We start from the raw sequence: 27,599 nt of genomic DNA on the forward strand, positions 1-27,599 counted from the left end.
AATCGGAATTCTTTCAAAGAGTACGACATATTGTAACGGTACACTTTGAACGCTAGCTACTACACAGGTAATATACTCTAGTACATTCTAGTATCCTAGCTGGAGTTAATGGTATTAAGACACACATTAACCCTTTGCTGCCCGCTCCGCAGGTCAGCTTACCTACTGTAATTGTCACAGAATTATGCACGTAAAGGCTTGTGGCCCAATTCAGATTTTTCGGATGTTTTTATGGCCAATCTCAACAAGTTGACATGTGTGAGTTATTAAAGGGTTAATTGTGTACATATTTTCAAAGTGGTCATAGATATTTTTTGTGTTGTACAAAATATTTTGTTGTCTTTCATAATGTTTCTTTCACAAACAAAATAAAATTCCAGTCATGCAATCTGAGGGTACACACTCCGAAACCATTGCACAGACTTCTGTTAAAGGACAATTCCGCCACTTTTCAACCCCATATTCATTATCTCCAGCACCATACCAGTATCTACATGTGTGGAAACGGCACGTTGTTTTGTCTATGATCTGTGGTTAAAAAAGATAAGAAGAAAGGTCTAAAAAAAGGCTTCTCTGTGACATCACAGGGTAAGATTAAAAGTAAAAATAAAAAAGTGATTTTCAAAACCTGCAACGAGTTTCTAGCCAGAGGGATGTTATTGTCTTGATGATGTCATTGGGTATAACTTTTTAACTTGATATATTTTTTTCTACAAAACGTAGGAATGTGCCGTTTTCACATATGTAGACAATGATATTGTGCTGGAGATAATTAACATGAAGTTGACAAGTGGTGGAGAGCCCCTTTAAGTTGAGCTATTTGACAGATAACTACTGTACCATGATGTAGTGTAACAGTATTTAATGAGTTGACAGTTTATTGTGTATGGGAGACCTGCTACAGGATAATGCCAGTGATTACTGTTTTAGAATATGAAATGTATGTACGGTACATGCACTATTATAAATCAAATGTTTGCATACGGAGCTGGTTTGAGTTATTACTAAGCCATCTAAGGAAGGTTTGGTGCTGAGTATTGTAACTGTTCTGTCTTTGCTCATGAAAACATTAAGTACAGTGACTGTTAAAACTGTATTGGATGTTCGTTATGGTTTTTAGATAACGACTCCAAATAACTTGGTTTGGGTGAATTTTTGTATAAAATGGGGATAAAGTTGCCGATCAGTGTTGTGGGGTGGGTGGGGTGCTGCAGTTCACATACACACACACACACACACTTACACACTTACACACACACACTCTCTTTCTCTCTCTCTGGGGGGGAGTACTTTTTTTCTACTTCTTCCTGTAGTTGCCCAGCTGGATGGCGGAGCGGTCGAACACACAGCGGAAGGTGATGGGCTGCACCTCCCAGTAAGGGACGGGGTTGGAGAACAGACTGATACCAGAGTACATGGCCTTCTTGGTATTGTAGCCTGGTGGGCAGAAGTCCTCGGTGCCCACCACTCCTATCTTGTTGCTGTGGAGGTAGATCACCTGGGAAGATATCAATCACAATGGGTGGTTAGGGGGATGGATGTATGGGAATGAACATTGCATATATAGAAATGTAATGTATAAAGCTAACACAATTCCTTTTGTTGAATGGATTCTGTGTTAATCAACTTATTTCTATTTTATTTAATCATCATCATCATCAGATTGGTCTGTAATGGTTACGCCCTCCTGAGAAAACCCTGTGTGAGGTGGAATATTCATGGACATGACGCCTCTACCCATTCTCCCAGGTGTGATGGGACACCTGTGTGTCCGGTGGAACCCACCTGGATGTACTTGTGGTCAGGCAGACCTGCGGGCACGGTGGTCAGGGCATTGTTGTCCAGGTGAAGCTCTCTGAGGTGAGGAACCATGGCCAGAGAACCGTTCTCCACCTGGCTGATCTCATTGTAGCTTAGACCCAGCCTAGGAGACAAACCAGCCAATGGGGAGAGACACAGAATGTGTCAGAGCTAATGGGAAAGAGACACGGTGTGTAAAAGAGCCAATGAGACAGAGGTACAGAAGAGGAGGGATAGAAGAGGGCACGAAGCCCTGAGCTGTCCCTACAAGTCCCAAAGTTTGTTTGGTACAGAATGTATAAAAACAAATTAGAGAAAAAGGAAAGAAAACATCCAATGGGAAAGACACAAACTGGTTTTCAGCCAATAAAAACCATGGGCAGAATGTATACTAGCAAATGACAAAGAGGCTTTACTTGTACCAAGGGACCACCGCCCAACTTCGTCGACAAAATGAAATACACGCTAGTGAACGTGTTGCCGATCCAGAAAATGGAAAATAATATTATTAGTGAATCCTGTAGCTCTTCCAAAATAAACTGCCTTGTACTGCATGAAAGTATTTTTCTGTTGTTTAGTCTCCGTATTTTGGCAGGAATCTTTTCCTACCCTCAAAGCGGTGATCTTATAAACCCAGTTATTTCATTTTCAGAAACATTACTTTCATATGCATTTTGTTAAAACTCTCATCACATAATGCCTTGATAAATCAACGTCCTCAACGTTTTAATGAGAGCCAGAGAGAGAGAGAGCCAGAGAGAGAGAGCGCCAGAGAGAGAGAGAGAGAGAGAGAGAGAGAGAGAGAGAGAGAGAGAGAGAGAGAGAGAGAGAGAGAGAGAGAGAGCTCTGACAGGCACAGCCACAGGGAGTGAGAGAGAACCAGGAGTTGGGAGTTGGGTTCTCTGAGTGAGTCTGTTTGGTTGGCTTAGATCTAGTGCTAGTGTATAGCTCTTTCTCAAGCCCTGGCTTCACAAATACAGCAGTGGACACCAATTGCACACATTGCAGAACTCACTCAGAGTTGAGCAGAGTGGACTACTGAGTGAAGACGAAGGGAGAGAGAGACAGAGAGCGAGAGAGAGAGAGAGAGAGAGGCAGAGAGAGAGAGAGAGAGAGAGAGGCAGAGAGAGAGAGAGAGAGAGAGAGAGAGAGAGAGAGAGAGAGAGAGAGAGAGAGAGAGAGAGAGAGAGAGAGAGAGAGAGAGAACACATACTAGGGGTTTGTTTGACACTGGCACTGTTGTCTAGAGATGACCCAATATCCCACTACAGGAGGATGTTAATCAGGTCTTTTGACACACTCGTAACAAAGAGTAAAAAATAATACTGTAAGCATGCTTTGTCCTCGTCAAGAGCACTTATGAAATTGTTTTTTAAAACGTTTTTTAAACATTGAGTAGAAGTATGGAAACATCATTACTTAGCCAGGTTCTTGAGGCCCTTCAGGTTGCCCGCCTGCACCTTGGTGATCTTGTTGCTGTCCAGGTGGAGCTCGGAGAGGGAGGGGGGAAGACCTGGCAACCCACAGGAGAGAGACAATGACGAGAGGACAAACAACCGGGGAAACCACAGCAGTTATGGTGAGGGGAAGGTAAGGGGTTCATTTCTATATACAGTATGCCAGTAGGACTGAATCCATACGAATTCTAATGCATCTGAAATGGCACCCTAATCCCTATATAGTGCACTACTTTTGACCAGGTAGTAGTGCACTATAGGGAATAGGGTGCCAGCTCAGACGCAGCCTCTAACATCCAGAGGTTTATCCTTCCTCCCTTCTATTAGTATTAGAGCATTAGATTAGAGGATCTCTCTCTGAGGACTATTCCATCTAAACTGGTTGCCAGATTCCCACAATAGGCCAGACAACATTAGTCTTGCACGCCTTTGAATTAATATGCTGTTTGGGTTTTCCTCTCTTTAAGCCTTTTTGTTCCACACTGTAACCATTTTTCAGTGGAGCCCATGAATCTAAATGTGCATTCTTGCAGTGCAAGATGATTGATGATTTTGGCTGGGGTCGATTGAGTTGATCCTCACTGTTTACTTGAATTCCTTTGTTTTAGCTGGAGTTATTGAGCTGTGAAGTATTAAAACCAGTCCTGGTTGAAAATAGAGATTCAGGCCCTGCACTGTAAAAAAAAAAAAAAAAGAGATGTTGATTCAACGTACAATTGTAAGGCATCAAGCTGCAATTGTGAGTTTGTTCAAAAAAAATTCACACACCAATTTATTGTTGTGAGTTTGCTCAACAAAATGTTTGTTGAGCAAACTCACAATCCCATTGCAGCTGGTTGCCTTAGAATTATACAGTATGTTGAATATATTTTTTTTTGTTGCAGTGTGGTCAAAATACTTACAGCCTTCCTTCATTGAAATTACATTTTATTTTCCATATTCTTTCGTTGGATCCTTAAAGTGAAATGATCGGAAATTACTGGATAGGTGAAAGCTATGTTATGGATCCCTGCTTATACCCAGCCTTGTGTTAGATTTCCTATGATCCCTTCAAGGGACTGGAAGGAAGGAAGCATGATTTATGATGGGCAGTACCTTTGGGGATCTCTGTCAGGTTGGTGTCTGCAATGCGGATGTAGGAGACCTTCTTCAGGGACCCGAACGCCCCAGCCTCAATCCCTGCACTCTTCAGGGGGTTGGAGCCGAGCTCTGTAAAGAGAAGGAGGGAGAGAGAGACAGAGAGAGAGATAATTAAGAGTCAGAGGAAGCAGAAATAAAGAGAGAGAGAGCAAGAGAGAGATAAACAGAGACAGAGAGGAAGAGAAATAGAGAGGTAGACAATCAGAGGGGAAGAGACAGAAAAAGAAAACAGAGAGAAAAAACAATGATTGACCAGGTCCATTAACCACATTCCAGTCCTGGTGTGTTACGGGAATCTCAACCTGAGTCATGTATAAACATGGTCTGTGGCCGGCGTGGGATATTGTCCGTAAACCCTGTCTCCCTCCTCCTTTAGCCTCGCTGGATTGGCCGATATGTCACATTGGGGATATAATCTGAGGATCAGTGTGTTTTAGGGCATACGGCTCCAGTCCTTTAGCTACGCTGTAATGAGATACTTTACATTCTATGGAACTGGGGGTCCGGAGAGGGAGAAGTTTATCGAGCTGAGGGCCAAGGGAAGCAGAGAGATGGATAGGCGAAAAATTACTGGAGGGGAACTCCAGCAAAAAAAAAAAAAAAAAATAGAGATAGTATAAATGCACGCGTACACACACACACACACACACACACACACACACACACACACACACACACACACACACACACACACACACACACACACACACACACACACACACACACACACACACACACACACACACACACACTCTCTCACCCTCTCTGCTGCTGGCACCCTCAAAAGTCCACTCTCCACTCTGTAAGCAATGAACCAACCCTTCCTCTCTGTAGGCGATTGCTGGCACACTCTAAACACTGACAAGTTGTAATTCATGGTTACGCAAACTTTACATCATCTGTCTCTGACTCCAACTCTGTACTGATTTAGTGTACTAGTTAGCTGTGAACTTGTAAACTTGCTCCTGTCCTATTGCTACTAAACATTCAATTAAGGAAACATGTTCAAGTAACGGTGTGTATGTGTGTGTTAAGGAGTAGACCAGTTCTATCGTATGTAATTTGAGTATCGAACAGGGTATGGGTTGAGTTCATTATGCACCCAACAGAAGAAAACAGACTGGTCATTAAGGCAATCCAGGCAGGCTAAAGCAAGCGCTCAAAGTATCTGAAAGATTTCAAATTGTATTTGAACCCAGGTCTGGTCCATACCCATGACGATGACCTGGGCCATGCCCTCGAAGGAGGCCTTCTTGATCTTAGTGATCTTGTTCTCATGGATGCGAAGCTCCTGCAGGCTCTTGGGCATGTTGGCGGGCAGTTCCTTGAGGTGGTTCTTGGAGAGGTAGAGGCGCTGCAGCTTGCCCAGGGGAATGAAGGCCTTGGGATGGATTGTGGTGATCTGGTTGTTCACCAGGATCAGGGTCTGGGGAGATTGGAGAGAGAACAATCCCTGTTATATCTAAGATAGTGCTAATGTGAATGTTTTGCTGATGATAATTTAATGTGGCTACAACTTCCCGTGGGTGTATGTGATCATTGTTTATGTGTGTAAAATTAAGTAATTGAAGGCAGACATTTCATTATATCATAGTGAGGTTGCACAAATTGCTTCACAACCAGACTGGACTATTTTTGACTATTTTGTACTAGTTGAGAGCATTTTAAATGCTTGACATCAACAAAATAAGATGTTCTAGATTATGTTTGATGACATTTCCCAAGTTTATACTGACTCAATTGAACATATCCAAGGTAACTGAAATGTGAGTTTATTTATTAATTTTTATTATGCCCTTTTTCTCCCCAATTTCCATCTTGTCTCATCGCTGCAACTCCCCAACGGGCACGGGAGGCAAAGGTCGAGTCACGCGTCCTCCAAAACATGACCTGCTTAACCGCGCGCTTAACCCGGAAGCCAGCCGCACCAATATGTTGGAGGAAACACCATTCAACTGACGACCGAGGTCAGCCTGCCCACCACAAGGAGTCGCTAGAGCGTGATGAGCCAAGTAAAGCCCCCTGGCCAAACCCTCCCCTAACCCTGACGACACTCTGCCAATTGTGCGCCGCCCAATGGGACTCCCAATCACTGGCGGTTGTGACACAGCCTGGGATCGAACCCAGGTCTGTAGTGACACCTCTAGCACGGTGATGTAGTGCTTTAGACCGCTGCGCCACTCGGGAGGCCCGTGAGATTGTTTTTTAACGTCTATACAGTAATCACAACACACCCTTGGACCTCGTCTTAAAGAGCACAGGCGCCAGGGTTGTTGTGATTGGAGGCAATTTCGTAGAAATTTCGCAAGAGAAATTGCTGTCTCTCTAGTGGACCATTCTATTCTCACGGCTGCAGATGGGGGTGGAAGAATGGAGAATGCAGAGAATGCAGCAAATGTCCCCTGGAGAGACCAACTAATATACGGGGGTGGAAACAGTGTTGGCCGTTTGACAGAGGTAGGCTATTTACACAGGCTATACACGTGTAGAGAGGTCAGGCGATGGCCCAGAGGAGAATAGTTTCCATTGCACTTGGGGAGTACTGGTACCTGGATTCCTGTGGTTAAAAACAAATGAGTGAAGGTGGATTACAGTGCTTTTCCCTTTGGTAGACTATTTTTAGGATCTTTGATCAGAGTTAAACAAGTTAGTTAAACATGTTAGTGTTTTGGAATATGATCAAGAAATCAGCTCTCCAAGAAAAGTATACACGTGGGACACACACACACACACACACACACACCTAAGCTCCCTCTCATCTCAAGAAAGTCCAGAGATAAATCTGATTTCCACTGCTTTACTCCAGCCAATACTTTTGCGTGTATAATAAGCCTGTTAGGATGTGGTCCAACAAAACACGGCTTCAAGATCAGCTTTAGTGTTTTCTCTTTAGCTCTCTCCTACCCAAGAAATGCAGGTTTTTACACTCAATCTGGAGTATACTTTGAAGGGATGTTAACATTGCACTCCTTAGAAAAATTATGCATGATTGATACAAAATGGCGAGTTGTGAATCAATGTTTTTTGGAAAATGCAATCGTGAGCTTTGAAAGTAAGGGGCCAATCATTATTTGGTGAAAAGCTGCAACAAAGTGGATATATTGAGTATTTAGTGGACATTGAGTGTTTAGTGGACATATTGAGTATTTAGTGGATACATTTAGTGTTTAGTGGAGGGGACATATTGAGTGTTTAGTGGAGGGGACATATTGAGTGTTTAGGGGACATATTGAGTGTTTAGTGGACATATTGAGTGTTTAGTGGATGGGACATATTGAGTGTTAAACTCTTACGTGGAGTCCCTTCAGAGTCTTGAAGTCGTTCTCCTTGATCTCAGTGATCTTGTTGTTCTGCAGGTCCAGCAGGGTGCTGTCTGCAGGGATCTCATCTGGGATACTCTTCAGCCCTGCAGAGGAAGAGGAAGGAGAGGAGAGATACTCACAGACAGAGACAAAACAGGAAAGGAGAGGAGAGATACTTCTAGGCCAGCCCGTTGAAGCTAGTTTTATAGCTCTATGTGATTTAAATTAATTAATTATTCAATTTTTTAAATTCAATTTTACTTTACATTTAATTTCAGAGTTAATGATGTTGAATGAAATGAGGTTTGGCCCAACCCTGCCATGAGCATGTGTGTGTATGATGACGCATGATGAGGAGTGTGTGTGTGTGTGAGAGATGGTGTGCACACTTGGGCGTGTGTATGGTATGTTTGTCCAGGTGACAAGAAACTTCCTGAGCTGTGCTGCAGCTGTGGCTGCTGGCTGATGGGAAATGGAGTTCGCAGTGGAGCGCGATGGCCCTAGCTCTGGTCGAGAGTTTAAGCCGCGTTCACATGCTAGTCGGAACTAGGAAACTCTGAAATTTCAGACTTGCTAACTGGTTGTAGTTATACACAGCATTATCCACATTGAGGCCCCATGGGGAATGGTCACACTACGACCGCCTGCTCTCCAGCTGTCTGCATGTCTACTGACCATCAGACCAGGGCTGGGGTCAATGCCATCTAACCTCAGTTTAGGAATTACAATAAAGAAAAATCCACTAAAAAACTATATTTTGGTGTTTTTTTCATTAGTCTACGGATGATATAGTCCCAAAATGTTTTGCATGTCAGCAGTCAAGTTTTCAAGATATTTGTCTTTCAAGAAGCAAAGTGTCACTTGCCACATCATCATGATGATGTGTTTTGCATCAAATAAATTGACTTCTACCCTGAAACTGACCACAGAAAGTGAGCACAACAACAGCACTCTGTCTCTGACCTCTGAACTCTAGGCCATCGTAGACCAACCATTATAACAAATAACCCTAAGGAACCAAAATATGATGTGTTTCATGGTAACAGTCCAGACTTGAGTTGTACCAGATGCGCCATGAGTTAGCATTGAAACAATCTATGGCACACAGTGTGGAAATGGGCCTTGAAAATAATTTCCACCAATTTCCAGTGTCCACATACCTGGACACTGACCTCATTGCATGCAGTTTGGGTTGGAGAGTACATTGCATTATTTGGCACTGAGACAGTAAATGGCACCTGTCTATATGACTGGTAAACCAGAACCATATGTTCTGAGGGAGAAGTGTAAGGGAATTATGAGCTGGGGTGAGGTATACACTATGTATATGTATTGGGTACATTATGTATTGTTGTGTAATATGTTATGTTCTATTCTAACTTTTATATTCGATTCTGTTCTGTTCTGTTCTGTTCTATTCTATTCCATTCTATTTTGTTGTGTTCTATTCTATTCTATTCTATTCTATTCTATTCTATTCTATGATATTGTGTTCTATTCCATTCTATTATATTGTGTTCTATTCCATTCTATTCTATTGTGTTCTATTCCACTCTATTGTGTTCTAATCTATTCTGTTGTCTTCTATACTATTCCATTCCATTCTATTCTATTCTTTTATATTCTACTCTATTCTGTTCTGTTCTGTTCTATTCCATGGGTATTGTTTTAAATAGAGGGCGAACACAGAGAGCTACCACAAGTCATCTAAACAACACAATGGCTTAGGGTCAAGGTTCACATGGCTGGTTTCCATTCTAGAGGGCGGTGGTTGTCTCTAGAATAAACTGTTTAGTCATTCAAGGCTTAAATGCTGTGTTTTATAAACTCCACATATGCAGACACACTTTGGCTTAAAAGCTTTGAGCACAACCCACTTACACAAACATTCTCTTCAGCTCAGTTGGCTTTTCTATCAGTTTCTCCAAACCTTACCCAAGCCCCACAATCCTCCACACAGCTGTCTGTGGTAGGCTCCCACTGTGCTGCATATCCCTCTTGTGCTCCCTCTCTCCATCTCCAACTCCCACTTAATATCTTACATTCTCTCACTCCTCATCTCCTTCTCTCACACTCTATCCCTTCACCCTTCCTTCACGTCTCTTTCTCATCTACTTGCTCCCCATTTTCCATCTCCATCTCCTCTCTCTCTCTCCTCTCTTTCCATCTTCATCTCTCTCTCTCCTCTCTTTCCATCTCCATCTCCTCTCTCTCTCTCCTCTCTTTCCATCTCCATCTCCTCTCTCTCCTCTCTTTCCATCTCTATCTCCTCTCTCTCTCTCCTCTCTTTCCATCTCCATCTCCTCTCTCTCCTCTCTTTCCATCTCCATCTCCTCTCTCTCTCCTCTCTTTCCATCTCCATCTCCTCTCTCCTCTCTTTCCATCTCCATCTCCTCTCCCTCTCTCCTCTCTTTCTATCTCCATCTCCTCTCTCTCTCTCCTCTCTTTCCATCTCCATCTCCTCTCTCTCTCCTCTCTTTCCATCGCCATCTCCTCTCTCCTCTCTTTCCATCCCCATCTCTCTCTCTCCTCTCTTTCCATCTCCATCTCCTCTCTCTCTCCTCTCTTTCCATCTCCATCTCCTCTCTCTCTCTCCTCTCTTTCCATCTCCTCTCTCTCTCTCCTCTCTTCCATCTCCATCTCTTCTCTCCCTCTCCTCTCTTTCCATCTTCATCTCCTCTCTCTCTCTCCTCTCTTTCCATCTCCATCTCATTTCTCTCTCTCCTCTCTTTCCATCTCCATCCCCTCTCTCTCTCCTCTCTTTCCATCTCCATCTCCTCTCTCTCTCTCCTCTCTTTCCATCTCCATCTCCTCTCTCTCTCTCTCCTCTCTTTCCATCTCCATCTCCTCTCTCTCTCCTCTCTTTCCATCTCCATCTCCTCTCTCTCTCTCCTCTCTTCCATCTCCATCTCCTCTCTCTCTCCTCTCTTTCCATCTCCATCTCCTCTCTCTCTCCTCTCTTTCCATCTCCATCTCCTCTCTCTCCTCTCTTTCCATCTCCATCTCTTCTCTATCTCTCCTCTCTTTCCATCTCCATCTCCTCTCTCTCTCTCTCCTCTCTTTCCATCTACATCTCCTCTCTCTCTCCTCTCTTTCCATCTCCATCTCCTCTCTCTCTCTCCTCTCTTCCATCTCCATCTCCTCTCTCTCTCTCCTCTCTTTCCATCTCCATCTCCTCTCTCTCTCCTCTCTTTCCATCTCCATCTCCTCTCTCTCCTCTCTTTCCATCTCCATCTCTTCTCTATCTCTCCTCTCTTTCCATCTCCATCTCCTCTCTCTCTCTCCTCTCTTTCCATCTCCATCTCCTCTCTCTCTCCTCTCTTTCCATCTCCATCTCCTCTCTCTCTCTCCTATCTTTCCATCTTCATCTCCTCTCCCTCTCTCCTCTCTTTCCATCCCCATCTCCTCTCTCTCTCCTCTCTTTCCATCTCAATCTCCTCTCTCTCTCCTCTCTTTCCATCTCCATCTCCTCTCTCTCTCTCCTCTCTTTCCATCTCCATCTCCTCTCTCTCTCTCTCTCTTCTCTTTCCATCTCCATCTCCTCTCTCTCTCTCCTCTCTTCCATCTCCATCTCCTCTCCCTCTCCTCTCTTTCCATCTCCATCTCCTCTCTCTCTCCTCTCTCTCCATCTCCTCTCTCTACCCCAATCCATCCTTGTTATTCTTCTCTTTCGCTCTCTCTTTCTTTTCCTCTAGCAGCGTGAGGTGAACACATGGCGTTCTGTCAGAGTCAGAGCTGACGTGGTTGGTACGGTAAACAGTTTGGAGAGAGCGTGTCTGTGTGTAGGAGATGGGGCAGGGGTGAGAGGTCAGTTACTGAGAGTCAGGTGGCAGGAAAGTCTGGTTGAGATGTTGTTTAGTCTCAGAGTTTTTGGCCTATGGAAGGATTGGAAGAGAAAGACTGAATAGCAGACCACAGACTTCTGCTATGAGCCACCTGTGTGTAATGGATGTATTTATAAAGGCCTCTGATCACACTCACTGGTCCCAACCTTTGATAACAAAGGGCTGAATGTTCAATATAAAAGGGCTGAATCTTCCATTAAAAGAAAAACATCTCTAAAAATAAATAAATAAGTGAATTAGTTTGTTCAAACTTGGGAGCATTTCCATAGCAACATCATAGATAAAATGGCTGGTCAGATCGTCCCAGTGCTCTGCAGATTATGTTTTCATTTAAGAAAGTCGGCTTGGCTGATTCATAAGTAAGTGAGAGGAACCAGAACCTGAGATAGTACGCTCTGTTCTTGTTGAGATACTGGCATGGTAAGATGACCTCTTGGCAAGTGGAAGACTAGAAAAATAGGAGCTGAATGCAAACATAGTCCCTTTATTGTAGTCATAATTTCAATAAAAGCCGAATGAATGTGATATCAAGGGTATGATCGCCCTCATGCTTTCAGCACATCCAAGCATTAATGGCAACGTTTATGCAATTTCCAGCACTGCAATCCTTTTTTGGGGGGGTCTACTGTAACCTTCGCCCCTTGTGAGGGGAACGTCTGTTCAGTCATTATGGGTCTGATTGTCCCTGAGTTGAGCGTGAGTTTTCCAGTACGTTGTCCATTCACAGCAGACACAATGTAGCTACGCCTGTCAGCAATACTAGTAATGACCCAGTTCAATCAGGGCATTGGGAAAAGGAGTGCTTTTGTCATCCACAACACCTGTTGACACATAGGGACCCATCAAATCAAACTGACCTAGACGGGCTAGTTCAAGGTAACTGGGAACATTATATCCCTGTCAGATGAAGGTCTTTGACGACTGTAACATCAACGTGTTTTTAATCTAAACCTTAATGAAACCTGCCCCATGTTCATAAAACCTCATTTCCAAACTCAGCAAGAAAGGAAGCTGTTTTGATAGTACACCACAATGCCTGTAGAGTAATTGCCAAACGTATTTTTAAAATAAATGTACTGTAACTACGTCTGGTGAATGTCTAGACTACTAGCAGTACTTCCTGCTTCATCTCTGCTCTTACACATGTGATAACTGTAGCACGCAGCGCCAGCTGGAAGCCTGCAGAAATAAGGCCTTGTGCTAACTTTTCCTTTTTCTTCCAGGTTTCTAACTGTGAAAGGGGGTGACTTTGGATGGAGAGCAGACCAATCCCCTCCCCTCCCCTCCCCTCCCCTCCCATCCCAGGCCTGTGTGTGTGCCAGCAGGTCTGGGGAACAGATGCAGGCTCCAGGCCAGAGGGGCCGGTGCCGGAGATGAGGATCCAGCTCTGGGGCTCTCTCTCCTGGGAGACGTTCAGCGCTAACAGGCCCCGGTGAGGTAATGGAACCAGCCCTTTCCTGATCATCAGTCTCTCCATCTGTCTGTCGGAGTTGGTCTGTCTGTCTGTCTGGCTGTGTAGGTCAGTCTATCTTTCTCTTCCTCCACTGGAACTCACTGTTTTCTTGATCTCTCCTCTCTCTTTCTCTGTCCCTCTCCCTCCTTCTCTTTCACATGTCTCTGTCTCGCTCTGTACAATTTTGTCTGTCTGTTTCTTTCTTTCTCTCTCCTCTCTGCGTATACATCCCAGTCCATCTGTATCTCTCACTCTGTCTTCGTCTGTCTCCAGTATTCCTCCCCTGCTCCTCCCTTTTAAAACAAGAGTAAAGCCAAAAAACGAACCAAACTCGTAGGTGAAGAATTGCAAAATTATACAAGCTATATAAGATACAGCCAATCAACTGGGTCAGTGACTTCCCTTGGCAGAGCAGTAGGCCTAGAGATGAGTCAGGCCAAAGCTAAAGGGTGGATGAAGCAAACAAACAGGATAATCTCGCAAACAATTAAGAGGATCAAGTAAATCATTTTAATTGTGAAGAAAACAGAGCACTAGGCTAATTCGTGGCAGAGTTCATTTGCCTCCGAAGAGGATGGAGAATGGAGCGATCTGACGGAGAAAAAAACAAGCTTTAGAACATTGGGCTTGTTAAACCGGGGTTAGTTCGAGACTTTCCCAAGCCCCGCCAACCTTTTATATCCCTGAATCTGCAAAAACAATTAGGAAAATGAGAAAAAGGCCAAAGTCACTGCAAAACTATGTAATCGTCGCGGAAGACATGGAAGTTTGCAGCATCTGAGAGCGTTTAAAGTGGTCGGGCTGGGGCGATGTTCTTTTAGGCCAATTAACGAGCTGATAGATCAAACGCCAGACACTCTTTGAACATCCCTCTGAGGATGGAGGGAACACCTCTTGGGGAACGAAGAAGATGTAGCTTGTAAACTAAGGGACTGCCTCAGTTAGGCGAGAGAGGGAGAGAAGAGCTGATGCAACAGGTTGTCCATATTACACTGACAAATTGACCTCAGCTCATGAAAACACATCGAATCACAGAATTAGAAATGCACTACATACGGTCATGATATTAAATATAATTTATTAGGAGAGTGTCTTACCTAAGTCGGAGCACTGCACCACGCGGAGGTGGCACTGGCAGCGGAAGGGGCACTTGGGTCCTTCGGGCATGGTGGGGACGTCCATCTTGGGCTCGATGGGCAACTCGGGCAGGCCAGAGCCCGCCTCATCCTCCATCATGAAGTCCAGGAAGCCCGACTGGCGGAAGGGCAGTGACCAGCACGCTGTGACCAGGAGCAGAGAGAGACAGGCCGACCTCATGGTGCCTCTGTCCGGGATCCTAGGGGGAGGGAAAAGGTCAGGGCTTAGAGGTCAGAACTACTGTAGAGGGGTGCATGGGTATTGGTGGGTGGTAAAGGATGGGGGCAGAGGTGAGAGGTTGAGGTTCTACTTTTAGCAATAAATAAGCTTTTTTTATTGTATTCCTTTGTCCTCCAAGCGTTGCTGACTCTCCCCTCTCCTTCAGTTTGCTCCTCAATTCATGCACCTTGGTTCGAAAGCGAGGTAGCGGCAGTGATCCCTTCCCTAAGATGTCAAGGATAGAAAGAGGCCAACCTAACCTTTCATGCAAGTAACGGGATGTGAGGTGTGTGTGGGGGTGACAGGGTGAGAGGGCAAAGGAGAGAGAAAGGTCTGAGGTGGGAGGCTATAGGCTAGAAGGCCAAGCACCTAGAGTTGCTTTAGTTTGGAACAGGTCAGCAGGGGGAGAATGGCCTAGTTACCTTAAAGTGCAGCTGGGGGTCAAAGGTTAAAGAGGAGAGGTCAGGGCAAAGCCGAGAACATTGGGAAATGTATCAATCTGTAAAATGGAGGACCACCAAGGCTGTACCAAGTGTATGTGCAAATAAAATAGGTCAAAATAACTTCCTATCACAGGGCAGAAACAGTAAATACATATTCACAATATATGGTAACCATTTGTGAAAAACATCTTGTCAAACCAATGACTGACTACGGTATAATTGTACAGGAAAGTAATTTGTATATATTTAGTGTTTTCCTTGTTTATCTCTCTCCATTTCAAGGCCCACTAAGATTATAGGAAACCAGCCATCTACTCAGTGTGAGAAGTCTTACAGTCTTCTTCTCTCTACCAACAAATCATGACCGCAATGGTCATCCATTCCATTCAACTTTGACCCGCTCAAGCCTTCTGGCCAGTCCAGTCACACAGAACACACTCTGTCCAGTCAAACTGACCCAGTACTCCAAGCCCAGACAGTACTCCAAGCCCTATTACTGTACTGTACTTTCAGTTCTCTCCAACTGGTTCAGGGTCAGTGTTATTATTCGGCTCATGATGTTTGTGGTCAAAGTACCACTGGTGAAAGCAAGCAGAGCCACAGACACACACCACCCCTTCAATTACTTTGGGACCAAAGAGAGAGGCGGGTCTGCTGGACCTTTGCATGACAGGCAGATTGCTGGGTAGGTGACTGTGTGTGTGTGTGTGTGTGTGTGTGTGTGTGTGTGTGTGTGTGTGTGTGTGTGTGTGTGTGTGTGTGTGTGTGTTTGTCCGGTTCTTAGGGTGGCGTCAGGTCAATGGAAACAGGATCAGGTCTTACGGCGGCTCTCTCTGAACATAAAGGGTAATTATAGGTCTAACCCACACTACAGCCATCACACAGACAGACAGAGCTACAGTACAGCACTCAATGGGAACAGAGTTCTCCAAGCATAGTGTATCATGGTTGGGATCAATTCCATTAAAATTGTTGACATTTTTGATGGATGGATTGAATTCCAACTGTGTGGCATATGCCTATGCCCATTGTAATATGGGTGGACAAAGACAATAATGATTCAACATGATGTAACTTCCATTTTCCATGTAGGACTGAGCCTTAGCCTATGGAAACATGTAAGTAAGTAGCCTTGCACAAGCCGGAACTGCTCATAGGGCAGGAGCCTACCTCTTGTTTCTGTAGCGTGAGGCAGCTTGATGTAGAGGTACACCCCCAGGACAGGACACTAGTCTATCACAGAGCCTTACCCCCAATCTATCTCCTTAATGCTGAGTGCCAAGCGAGATGCATCAGGTCCCATTTTTACAGTCTTTGGTATGACTCGTCCAGGGATTGAACTCACGACCTTCCAATCTCAAGGCAGACAGTCTAACCACAAGGCCACTGAGTTGTGCTATGCGGAAATGTGTTGAAACACAGAGATAAAACAGATCCAATCTTAGCTTATCAGTCGAGCACAAGAACATGTTGGTCCAATCTTTTCGAACAGGGCAAATCTTGGCTCTAGGTTTAACTTATCTATAAGTCAATATGTAGGGGAATCCATAATGAATACCCTGTCAGTTGTCTTGCCAAGATAGTTAGTATTTTTTAACCTCCATTGGTCTGAGACCTGGAAACCAAATAGAGATAGCAGTAAGGAATGCTGTACTGATTTGCATAAGGGTCATCCCATGAAAAGAGTGCTTTTTGCATCCCTTTGATATTTTACGTAGATATTGTGCACCAATATTGCATTTTAAAAGCCTGTTATATTAAATGAAGTGCCTTTTACTATAGACCCCATGGAGAATTCAATAAATCAGATTTTTTATATGAATAAAGACTTGCAAATGTACAGAAATTCAGCATTATGACATGTCCTTCCGTAAACATAACATGTCAACCCTGTTACCCATAAATAGACAGGCTAGAAATGTTGTAACAATTGCATTCTTTTTTTATGAAGCTTGCATTCAATTGCCACTTCCTGTTGCACACAACACGCTTCCATTCACCCTGTCAGAAGGGGGTTCATGGCTGATTTAAGATGAACTCACACGTTTTTTGGAACAACCCATATAATCCTTGACCCCTAAGCATTGATCCTGATCTCCTCAGTGTTTGGACGTTAGTCACTACTGGAGGTACATGCAGGCAGGCACACACACACACACACACAAACACACACACACACACACACACACACACACACACACACACACACACACACACACACACAGAGGAATTCATATTAAAAGCAGCCTCCTGTGTGTCCTACCATTTATAAGTGACAATAAACATTCCTGAGACGTGTTAAAACAAAGCAGAGCAGGCTGGAGAGATACTAATCTCCTTGAAGAGGGAGATCTGTCGGTCATGTTTTTATTAAACACTAAAACTATAAGACTGCTAATGAACTCCTATACTGGCACATTAGTAAGAACTGTATAATACTACCTGCTGATTGGTTGGTTATATGGTAACCCAACAGTGACACATCCAATGTGGTACTAGTAATGATCCAAACTGATATACATGTCTAGGTTAGCTTATTTCTTGTGTACAGGCATAGTATGATAAGGTTTTTACACAATTAAGAGATAAATGTGAATAAGGAAACGTTTGAAGCTTGCAAACCATGCAACATTGCCAATCAACATCTTGATTCCAGTTCATTTAATAATAAGGTGTAGTAGCCTAACTGTAATAAATGCATTTCCTTTCTCTAACACATCTGTGTTCTAGAGAGGCTGAGCGATGCCACGAGACCCAGTAATGCAGAAGGGAGCTCGTCATAGTTTGGTTGAACCTGTGCAGGCAGACACATCCCATTAGACATCCCACTGAGCCCCAGGCATTGGCTCTTTATCAGGAGTCTCCTCAAAGATATCCAGGAGAGAGGAGGGGAGAGGAGAGAGGGTGGAGGTACAGCTTCACAAGCATAAAGGAGTGATCTGGCGAGGCACCCCTGGTGCACCTGGAGCATCCATTGGTTAGATCACAGACGGCCCTATAAAAAACGTGCTTCGAAGTGCAAGTCTGTGTGTGAACCTAGAGGGCTGGCACCTTTACTCGTCTTCAATCTCTTCAATCTCCTGTCTTCAGACAATCTCTCTCTCTCTCTCTCTCTGAATTCAATTCAATTCAATTTAAGGGCTTTATTGGCATGGAAATCGTATGTTAACATTGTCAAAGCAAGTGAAGTAGATAGTAAAAAAATGTGAAATAAAAAAATAAATATTAACAGTAAACATTACACTCAGAAGTTCCAAAAGAATACAGACATTTCAAATGTCATATTATGTATATATACAGTGTTGTAACAATGTGCAAATAGTTAAAGTACAAATGTCTCTTTCTGTCTGTCTCTCTCTCTCAATTCAATTCAATTTCAATTTAAGGGCTTTATTGGCATGGGAAACGTATGTTAACATTGCCAAAGCAAGTGAAGTAGATACAGTGGAGAAAAAAAGTATTTAGTCAGCCACCAATTGTGCAAGTTCTCCCACTTAAAAAGAAGAGAGAGTCCTGTAATTTTCATCATGGGTACACGTCAACTATGACAGACAAAATGAGAAAAAAAATCCAGAAAATCACATTGTAGGATTTTTTATGAATTTATTTGCAAATTATGGTGGAAAATAAGTATTTGGTCAATAACAAAAGTTTCTCAATACTTTGTTATATACCCTTTGTTGGCAATGACACAGGTCAAACGTTTTCTGTAAGTCTTCACAAGGTTTTCACACACTGTTGCTGGTATTTTGGCCCATTCCTCCATGCAGATCTCCTCTAGAGCAGTGATGTTTTGGGGCTGTCGCTGGGCAACACAGACTTTCAACTCCCTCCAAAGATTTTCTATGGGTTTGAGATCTGGAGACTGGCTAGGCCACTCCAGGACCTTGAAATGCTTCTTACGAAGCCACTCCTTCGTTGCCCGGGCGGTGTGTTTGGGATCATTGTCATGCTGAAAGACCCAGCCACGTTTCATCTTCAATGCCCTTGCTGATGGAAGGAGGTTTTCACTCAAAATCTCACGATACATGGCCCCATTCATTCTTTCCTTTACACGGATCAGTCGTCCTGGTCCCTTTGCAGAAAAACAGCCCCAAAGCATGATGTTTCCACCCCCATGCTTCACAGTAGGTATGGTGTTCTTTGGATGCAACTCAGCATTCTTTGTCTTCCAAACACGACGAGTTGAGTTTTTACCAAAAAGTTCTATTTTGGTTTCATCTGACCATATGACATTCTCCCAATCCTCTTCTGGATCATCCAAATGCACTCTAGCAAACTTCAGACGGGCCTGGACATGTACTGGCTTAAGCAGGGGGACACGTCTGGCACTGCAGGATTTGAGTCCCTGGCGGCGTAGTGTGTTACTGATGGTAGGCTTTGTTACTTTGGTCCCAGCTCTCTGCAGGTCATTCACTAGGTCCCCCTGTGTGGTTCTTGTGATCATTTTGACCCCACGGGGTGAGATCTTGCGTGGAGCCCCAGATCGAGGGAGATTATCAGTGGTCTTGTATGTCTTCCATTTCCTAATAATTGCTCCCACAGTTGATTTCTTCAAACCAAGCTGCTTTCCTATTGCAGATTCAGTCTTCCCAGCCTGGTGCAGGTCTACAATTTTGTTTCTGGTGTCCTTTGACAGCTCTTTGGTCTTGGCCATAGTGGAGTTTGGTGTGTGACTGTTTGAGGTTGTGGACAGGTGTCCACAACCCTCTCCACTGGGGTTCTCTGCCTCTAACCCTGTTGCAGGGGCTGAGTCACTGGCTTGCTGGTGCTCTTTCATGCCGTCCCTGGGAGGGGTGCGTCACTTGAGTGGGTTGAGTTACTGACGTGATCTTCCTGTCTGGGTTGGCGCCCCCCCTTGGTTTGTGCTGTGGTGGAGACCTCTGTGGGCTATACTCGGCCTTGTCTCAGGATTGTAAGTTGGTGGTTGGGGATATCCCTCTAGTGGTGCGGGGGCTGTGATTTGGCAGAGTGGGTGGGGTTATATCCTTCCTGTTTGGCCCTGTCCGGGGGTTTCTTCGGATGGGGCCACAGTGTCTCCGGACCGCTCCTGTCTCAGCCTCCAGTATTTATGCTGCAGTAGTTTATGTGTCGGGGGGCTGGGGTTAGTTGGTTATACCTGGAGTACTTCTCCTGTCTTATCCAGTGTCCTGTGTGAATTTAAGTATGCTCTCTCTAATTCTCTCGTTCTCTCTTTCTCTCTGAGAACCTGAGCCCTAGGACCATACGTCAGGACTACCGGGCATGATGACACCTTGCTGTCCCCAGTCCGCCTGGCCTTGCTGCTATTCCAGTTTCAACTGTTCTGCCTGCGATTACGAAACCCCTACCTGTCCCAGACCTGCTGTTTTCAACTCTTAATGATCGGCTATGAAAAGCCAACTGAGAGACCTGAGCCCTAGGACCATACGTCGGGACTACCGGCCGTGGTGACTCCTTGCTGTCCCCAGTCCGCCTGGCCTTGCTGCTATTCCAGTTTCAACTGTTCTGCCTGCGGTTATGGAACCCCTACCTGTCCCAGACCTGCTGTTTTCAACTCTTAATGATCGGCTATGAAAAGCCAACTGAGATTTATTCCTGATTATTATTTGACCATGCTTGTCACTTATGAACATTTTTGAACATCTTGGCATGGTTCTGTTATAATCTTCACCCGGCACAGCCAGAAGAGGACTGGCCACCCCTCATAGCCTGGTTCCTCTCTAGGTTTCTTCCTAGGTTTTCGCCTTTCTAGGGAGTTTTTCCTAGCCACCGTGCTTCTACACCTGCATTACTAGCTGTTTGGGGTTTTAGGCTGGGTTTCTGTACAGCACTTCGAGATATTAGCTGATGTAAGAAGGGCTATATAAAATAAAATTGATTGATTGATTGATAACAAGTTCAAACAGGTGCCATTAATACAGGTAACGAGTGGAGGACAGAGGAGCCTCTTAAGGAAGAAGTTACAGGTCCGTGAGAGCCAGAAATCTTGCTTGTTTGTAGGTGACCAAATACTTATTTTCCACCATAATTTTTTTTTCTCAATTTGTCTGTCATAGTTGACGTGTACCTATGATGAAAATTACAGGCCTCTCTCATCTTTTTAAGTGGGAGAACTTGCACAATTGGTGGCTGACTAAATACTTTTTTCCCCCACTGTAGTAAACAAAAGTGAAATAAACAATAAATATTAACAGTAAACATTACACTCAGAAGTTTCTCTCTCTCTCTCTCTCTCTCTCTCTCTCTCTCTCCCCCTCTCTCTCTCTCTCTCTCTCTCTCTCTCTCTCTCTCTCTCTCTCTCTCTCTCTCAAATTGACGTTTTGTTTAGGTGGATCCTTGAATGAGTTCTCAGTCAGTAAACATTACACTCAGTAAACATTACACTCAGAAGTTTCTCTCTCTCTCTCTCTCTCTCTCTCTCTCTCTCTCTCTCTCTCTCTCTCTCTCTCTCTCTCTCTCTCTCTCTCTCAAATTGACGTTTTGTTTAGAACAGTAAACATTACACTCAGAAGTTCTCTCTCTCTCTCTCTCTCTCTCTCTCTCTCTCTCTCTCTCTCTCTCTCTCTCTCTCTCTCTCTCAAATTGACGTTTTGTTTAGGTGGATCCTTGAATGAGTTCTCAGTGCACTTCTAAAGACTAATTTCAAAGGGCTTACACTGTTTGTTGACAGCTGTATATGAAAGACTTTGAGAGGGCTGAGGTGCACAATGCAAAGTGTTCAGTGTGCTCTACATGGGTTCTGTTAGTGTCTAGGTATCTAGACCACACAGTGTTGTAGTTGACCCTGCTGTAGGGTAAAGTATCCGGGAAGCAGTTGTTAGAGATCTAAGGACCATTGGATATAGTTAGTTAAATAGTTAACCAAATAGCTACCCGTACTATCTGCACTGACCCTTTTTGCACTAACCTTTTTTTCTCATCACATACGCTGCTGCTACTGTTTATTATCTGTCACTTTATTCCTAGTTACATGTAGCTCAGCTGGTAGAGCACGGCGCTTGTAATGCCAAGGTAGTGGGTTCGATCCCCGGGACCACCCATACACACAAAAAATAAATAATGTATGCACGCATGACTGTAAGTCGCTTTGGATAAAAGCGTCTGCTAAATGGCATATTATTATTTAATTACCTCGTACCCCTGCAGATCGACTCCGTACTGGTACCCTGTGTATAGAGCCAAGTTATTGTTACTCATTGTGTATTTATTATTACTTTTACATTTTATTACTTTTCTATTATTTCTCTATTTCTTTCTCTCTGCATTGTTGGGAAGGGCCCGTAAGTAAGCATTTCACTGTTAGTCTACACCTGTTGTTTACAAAGCATGTGATTAATACAATTTGATTTGATTTGATATGATTGTGGTTATTTTACTTGTGTATACTGCAAAGTAAAACATGTATTTGACATCGATAAGAATTATTGTTGTGGATATTGTTTGATGGTTTAGGGAGCTTGAATGGGCAGTATAGCGTGGTACATTACAGTTTACCACTCAAGTTGAGTTAGTCTCATTGACGTACCGTGCAATGCCCACCAAGATGCTTTCGCACATTGGCATATGTTTCTTGAACTCTCTCACCATTCATGCTGTTCCGCTGATGCCCCCATTCACTGAATATGCCCCCAATCATGACAGAGACAACTTTTTGTCTGCTTGTTACAGTAGCAAAGGTAACGGGGCCAGATACTGTTCATAGGCACTCAAGTGGACCTAACCTATCTATTATTTGTCTTTTTAATGAGGTGACAATTAGCGTACGTTAGTCAACTTGTGTCATCTTGTCAACATCACCGTGATTACTAGAACGAGATTGATTAGTGACACCATTGACAACAAACACGTAAATAGCGACACAATGACGTCTATCCGGAGCAGATTTGACGGTCAACTATAAACTGGCACATATTACGGTGACCTTATTTGGACAGCCTCAGTCTCAGCAGGACACCGTACAGGAAATGCACTGTAACTAGGTGTAGTGCTAGCTGTGAGCGAAGTCTTTAATGTTGCGGATGGCGTAACGTGAGACATGTTATTTAGTTCCCGGATCAGTAGGGAACCCGCTGCAATGAGGGCCTAGAGAGTTTTAACAGTTCTGAGATCAGTGGTTATTTTCCAGCCTTCAAAGTTTGTGTGCTCCATAAAATGTGTAAAAGGAGGTGTGTCTTCATGCTGTGTATGTGTATGTGTGTATGTGTGTGTGTGTGTGTGTGTGTGTGTATCTGACTGCCTGTGGTGTGTTCAATAATCGAAATGTGGAAAGGTAGGAGCAGTCAAAAGACTCCCTCTCCTCTCCTCTCCTCTCCTCTCCTCTCCTCTCCTCTCCTCTCCTCTCCTCTCCTCTCCTCTCCTCTCCTCTCCTCTCCTCTCCTCTCCTCTCCTCCTCCTCCTCCTCCTCCTCCTCCTCCTCCTCCTCCTCTCATTCTCTGTAAGGCCTGAGGCCTGTGTTTTGTCAGAGCAAGTCTGATCTTTCTCTCTGAGAGGAGGGGTGGAGTTTGACACTTCCTTTCGTTGCAGCAGCCTTGTCAACCCCCCTCCCTCCCTCCCTCTCATCCCCCTCTCCTTCCCCCCCTAACCACTTTCTCAGAAAATCTAGACACACTTCTGACAAGTCTCAGGCAGCAAGCAGATTACAGTAGAGACACCATGTAACATCTCTGACTCATTATTCCCTCCACACCTCTCGCTCTCTCTCTCTCTCTCTCTCTCCCCCTCTGTCTCTCTCTCTCTCCCCCTCTGTCTCTCTGTCGCTCTCTTTCCATCTCTCTCTCTCTCTCTCGGACACCATTCAGCTGTATTCCATCCATGCCACATGTACAGTATGTAGGCCATCATCAACCCATGCTCATACTTTTCCACCATACCTTTCCAAACTTGTGCAGCATTTGAGAGAGGATGACATAGACGGTATGTTGTATTTGTTTTGTGTCTGAGTGAGTGATAGGAGACAGATCTCAAGACAACCATTCCAACCCTCCTAGCCTCCTACCCCCTACCACTACCTCTACCCTCCATGACTCCATTCTACTCCAACTCCCCTTGACCGGGGTCTCCATCTTCTGTCTCCAGAGGGCCTGTCAGTAACGAATCAAGGGGAGGTATTTACAAGGCTACGGGATGTCTGAAACTCATCAGCAACTCAACGTGTCAACCCCTCCCCAACCAGACCCAGATACCCAGACAGTTTTAACCATTTCCAGTCCTCAAGACCCAGTTTGTCTGTCTGCGTGATTCGTCTGCCTTTCCATATTGAAATCCTACTAACGGGTCTCCATTTGTCATTGTTCTTGCCCTAAAGACATTTCCAAAGACATCTGAGTTCAAGAGAGTTTATATATACGTGGAGAAAACCAGAAATCCATCCAATAAACAACTTTTATGTGAAATTATGAGCAGATTGGGCACTACAGATAACGTACCAGAGCTTTGTCAACAGGAAATGCCTGCACCACTAACCCCTTCAGTGGTCACAATACTTCCCTAACAGAGTGATTTCCCCACGTCAAACCCAGAAACTCTCTCTGGACCCATTACAAGACCAACGTCTGCGAGCATTGCATTTCTTTTGGGAGAACTCCAAAGAAGTTCAGAAATTGGGTCATAAAACCACATATATCGTTGACAGACCGCAGAGACCACAGAAAGCCCTGAAGCGTCTGTGCTGTTTTGGACCGTTGTATGAGAAAGCCAGTGAATGGTTAAACCGCGTTTGAACCGTTCCATGAGAAGTATTGTATGGATGCCATTTATTAATCACACTTGTATTATCTACAGCCTGTATTGAACAGATGCCTACTCTGCTGACCATCCTACTCTTCTCTTTCTCCCTTTTTCTCTCTTTTTCTCTCTCCCTCCAACTCCCATAGGGTAAGACATTCTTTCTTTGACCCTTTGGTAATAAAATAGCTTTTTGGACAGAGCACTACAGGAGAATGGAACATTATATTATTCCAATGAGGAAAATAATAGTTTGTGGCTAACGTCCATCTTTCAGCTTATTGTTCTCTCTCGGCCCGGACAGTTACAGTGAGTCCAGACGGGAAAATGTGGCCCCTGGACTCAAACCTGGGCCTTGCTTCTAAAGACCTGTCTCTCTGTTCTCACACAGAGCTAATCAAACTACACTGTACAAGTTAGTCCAAACAAACGAGACTTAAACATCAACGACTCTATCAACATGTCACAACATGTTTAGGTTGAGGTTGTCAAGAGCACTGGGGGTGGACTAGGAAAACAAGTCCATCTTCCACCTCATATCCCCTTCCTCTCCACTCTGTAACTCCAGTTCAGCCCTGTAAAAAAACTCCCTCTGTGTTGGAGGATGTTAGGAGTTAGCTGGGAGTTTTGCGGTGGCTTGCAGGGAAGTCAAACCTCTCTGTGATAGAGGAAGCTGTACTGTTACTGGATTAATAAGGCTTTCGGTTGCCAGGTACTGTTTTTTCTTTTCCCCTTTCTTCAACTTCAAAGCAGGTCCTCCCTTTAATTTTGGTTGCCCTGGGCGATTTGGGTCTGCAGCGCTTCCATCAAAATAGAGTGCTCACGAGGCAGGCTGAAACGGTGCGTTAACATTGATGTGAAACAGAACAGCAGTACAACAAGTTAAATAAACCAATTCAGATCGATTTGTTTTAGTCTAAAATGCCCTGGATGGGTTTTTTCTGGCATGAACTGCTGCAAGTGAACGGCAATGGCTTGAGGCAATACAAAGAAATCCTTGTTGTTGTTGATGTGTTTTTATTTCGCTTGTAGGATCTCCAAGAGCCAGAGGGAGAGTACAAAAGAGAAAAAGCAATGAATTAAAAGTGCTACAACTGAAGAAAAGGACACTGGTAAACTGAATGGGTTTTCCACCAGGGCCAGTAACTGAGAAGAGAGGACAGAAATCCCTCCAGGGACTTCACATCAAAGAAACACCTCTTTCTCTCTATCCCTCTGCCCTGCTCACACAGAGACACAACACATCTGAATGCATGTCAAACCATAAACTAACACCACTGGACAGTTTGATGTAAGGGAAAACCACATGTACAACCACAAACCAACTAACTGACAAAACAGCTCACTTGCCCAAGCGCCTTGACCGCTAGCCAAGGGATAAACCAATAAAGCACAGGAAAGATAACATGGTATCCTCTTGTGGATGAATAGGGTAGGGTTTTTTAATACATTGGCATGGGAGTGAAGTGCTAGCATCAAAAGTACTACCACACCCCCTCCCTATAGCTGGTGCTGTCTTCATCATACTGTAGGCTATCACATGGTCTGGTATGGGAATGATTAGCTATGGTCTCTCATCCCTGAGGCAATCCTGTTGTGACTAAGACCTGGCAACGCATCTAGCTTATAGGGAGCGCGCACACACACACACACACACACACACACACACACACACACACACACACACACACACACACACACACACACACACACACACTAACCCTACGCACACACAAAACAAATGCGCAATATCATGTACAAATGCATCACTTTCATGATATGCCTGGGATGACTCATGTCGTACATTCTAATTGCCTGTATATGCCAAAGCATCGAAATGAACAACCGTTCATGACCAGTTCAACCACAAAATCACTGCACACAGAGTCTGGCGATAGAGTTAAGGAATGAAGGAACATCAAAAGAGCATCCACTTTACAGAACCTACCAAGCCATTAGAAAACCTCACACCACAAGTACAGCATCACCACTTTACTAACCAAGTCTGCACGTTTGAGACCCCCGAAACTCAATAACCCTAATTTCCAATCCCTCTCAACAATTCCCCTCACAATCCACCTCTCTTCCCACACTCCCCAGAGCCTATAATCCAGTCTTTTCTGGGTTTTCCCCCCAAGATCCATCCCCTCTATCTATCAGTGGGTTATCCTACCTGTGCTCTTTAGAAGCGTGTGAGAAAGAGCGAGAGAGTTAGAGTGCGCCGAGGTCAGATGTTCTTCCAAATATCCAGTTGGGGCTAAAGGCTGAAGCAATTTGAGCCTTCTGCACTGTGCTGCGAGGGCCGGGCGATAATTGCACTGAGAGCGCGTGCAGCCAAGACCAAGCAGGTGTGCTCTGTCACGACCGAAGGGGAGGAGGAAGGGGCTGAGAGAGGAAGAGAGAGAGGGAGGGAGCTCCTGTTAAATTGAGACACTTGGTGGAGAGAACTTCCCGCTCCAAAAGCAGCTGGAAATAGAGGGAGAGAAAGGGGAAGAAGATTTAAAAATGAACAGTCACAGAGCGAGGGAGAAAGGAAGAGGAGAGTGGAGGAAAGAAAGGAGGGAGAGAGAGGCAGGGTTAAGGCAATAAGCAGTGACTAGGCTGGCAGGCTCCCATTCAGAGCCATCTGGTAATGATAGGTCCTCCAGAGCTCAGTCCAAAAATGCTAGCTACTCTCTCTCACTAACTTCCCTTCTTCCCTTTTCTCTCTCTCTCTCTCTCTCTCTCTCTCTCTCTCTCTCTCTCTCTCTCTCTCTCTCTCTCTCTCTCTCTCTCTCTCTCTCTCTCTCTCTCTCTCTCTCTCTCTCTCGCTCTCCCTCTCTCTTTACTTTGGGGAAATTCTAACTAATTTAACACAGCTGACTTCCCCTCTGCATTTGTTTAACCCTGCACAAGCATTCAGTCCACCCTCCGCCTTCACCCCTGTCCCCAAATCTTGATTGGGTCGGTGTATTCATTTACGCTTAACCAAAAAGGGACAGGGGGAACGTTCCAATTAGGAGGAAGAGGAGGGGGATCTTAGATCTTAGTTCTCCACATCCTCTGGTTTACCCTCCATGTGTCACATCTACTTTAGGTCTATAATTTCCCCCTCTTTC

General features: G+C 44.5%; 1 protein-coding gene across 1 annotated transcript; it reads right to left on the minus strand.

Moving 5' to 3' along the window:
* Positions 1-847: 847 nt before the first annotated feature.
* dcn (decorin) lies at positions 848-27,324 on the minus strand. The gene is made up of 8 exons (XM_084161256.1): positions 26,675-27,324; positions 14,095-14,333; positions 7,691-7,803; positions 5,610-5,823; positions 4,353-4,466; positions 3,220-3,313; positions 1,786-1,924; positions 848-1,498 (listed from the first exon to the last, which is right to left on the minus strand). The coding sequence occupies exons 2-8, from the start codon at positions 14,312-14,314 to the stop codon at positions 1,298-1,300; spliced, it is 1,095 nt and encodes a 364-aa protein (XP_084017382.1). The 5' UTR covers positions 14,315-14,333; positions 26,675-27,324; the 3' UTR covers positions 848-1,297.
* Between the last annotated feature and the right edge of the window lie 275 nt (positions 27,325-27,599).

Source organism: Coregonus lavaretus (genome assembly GCF_964263955.1).
Source record: "Coregonus lavaretus genome assembly, chromosome: 5".
NCBI lineage: Eukaryota > Metazoa > Chordata > Actinopteri > Salmoniformes > Salmonidae > Coregonus > Coregonus lavaretus.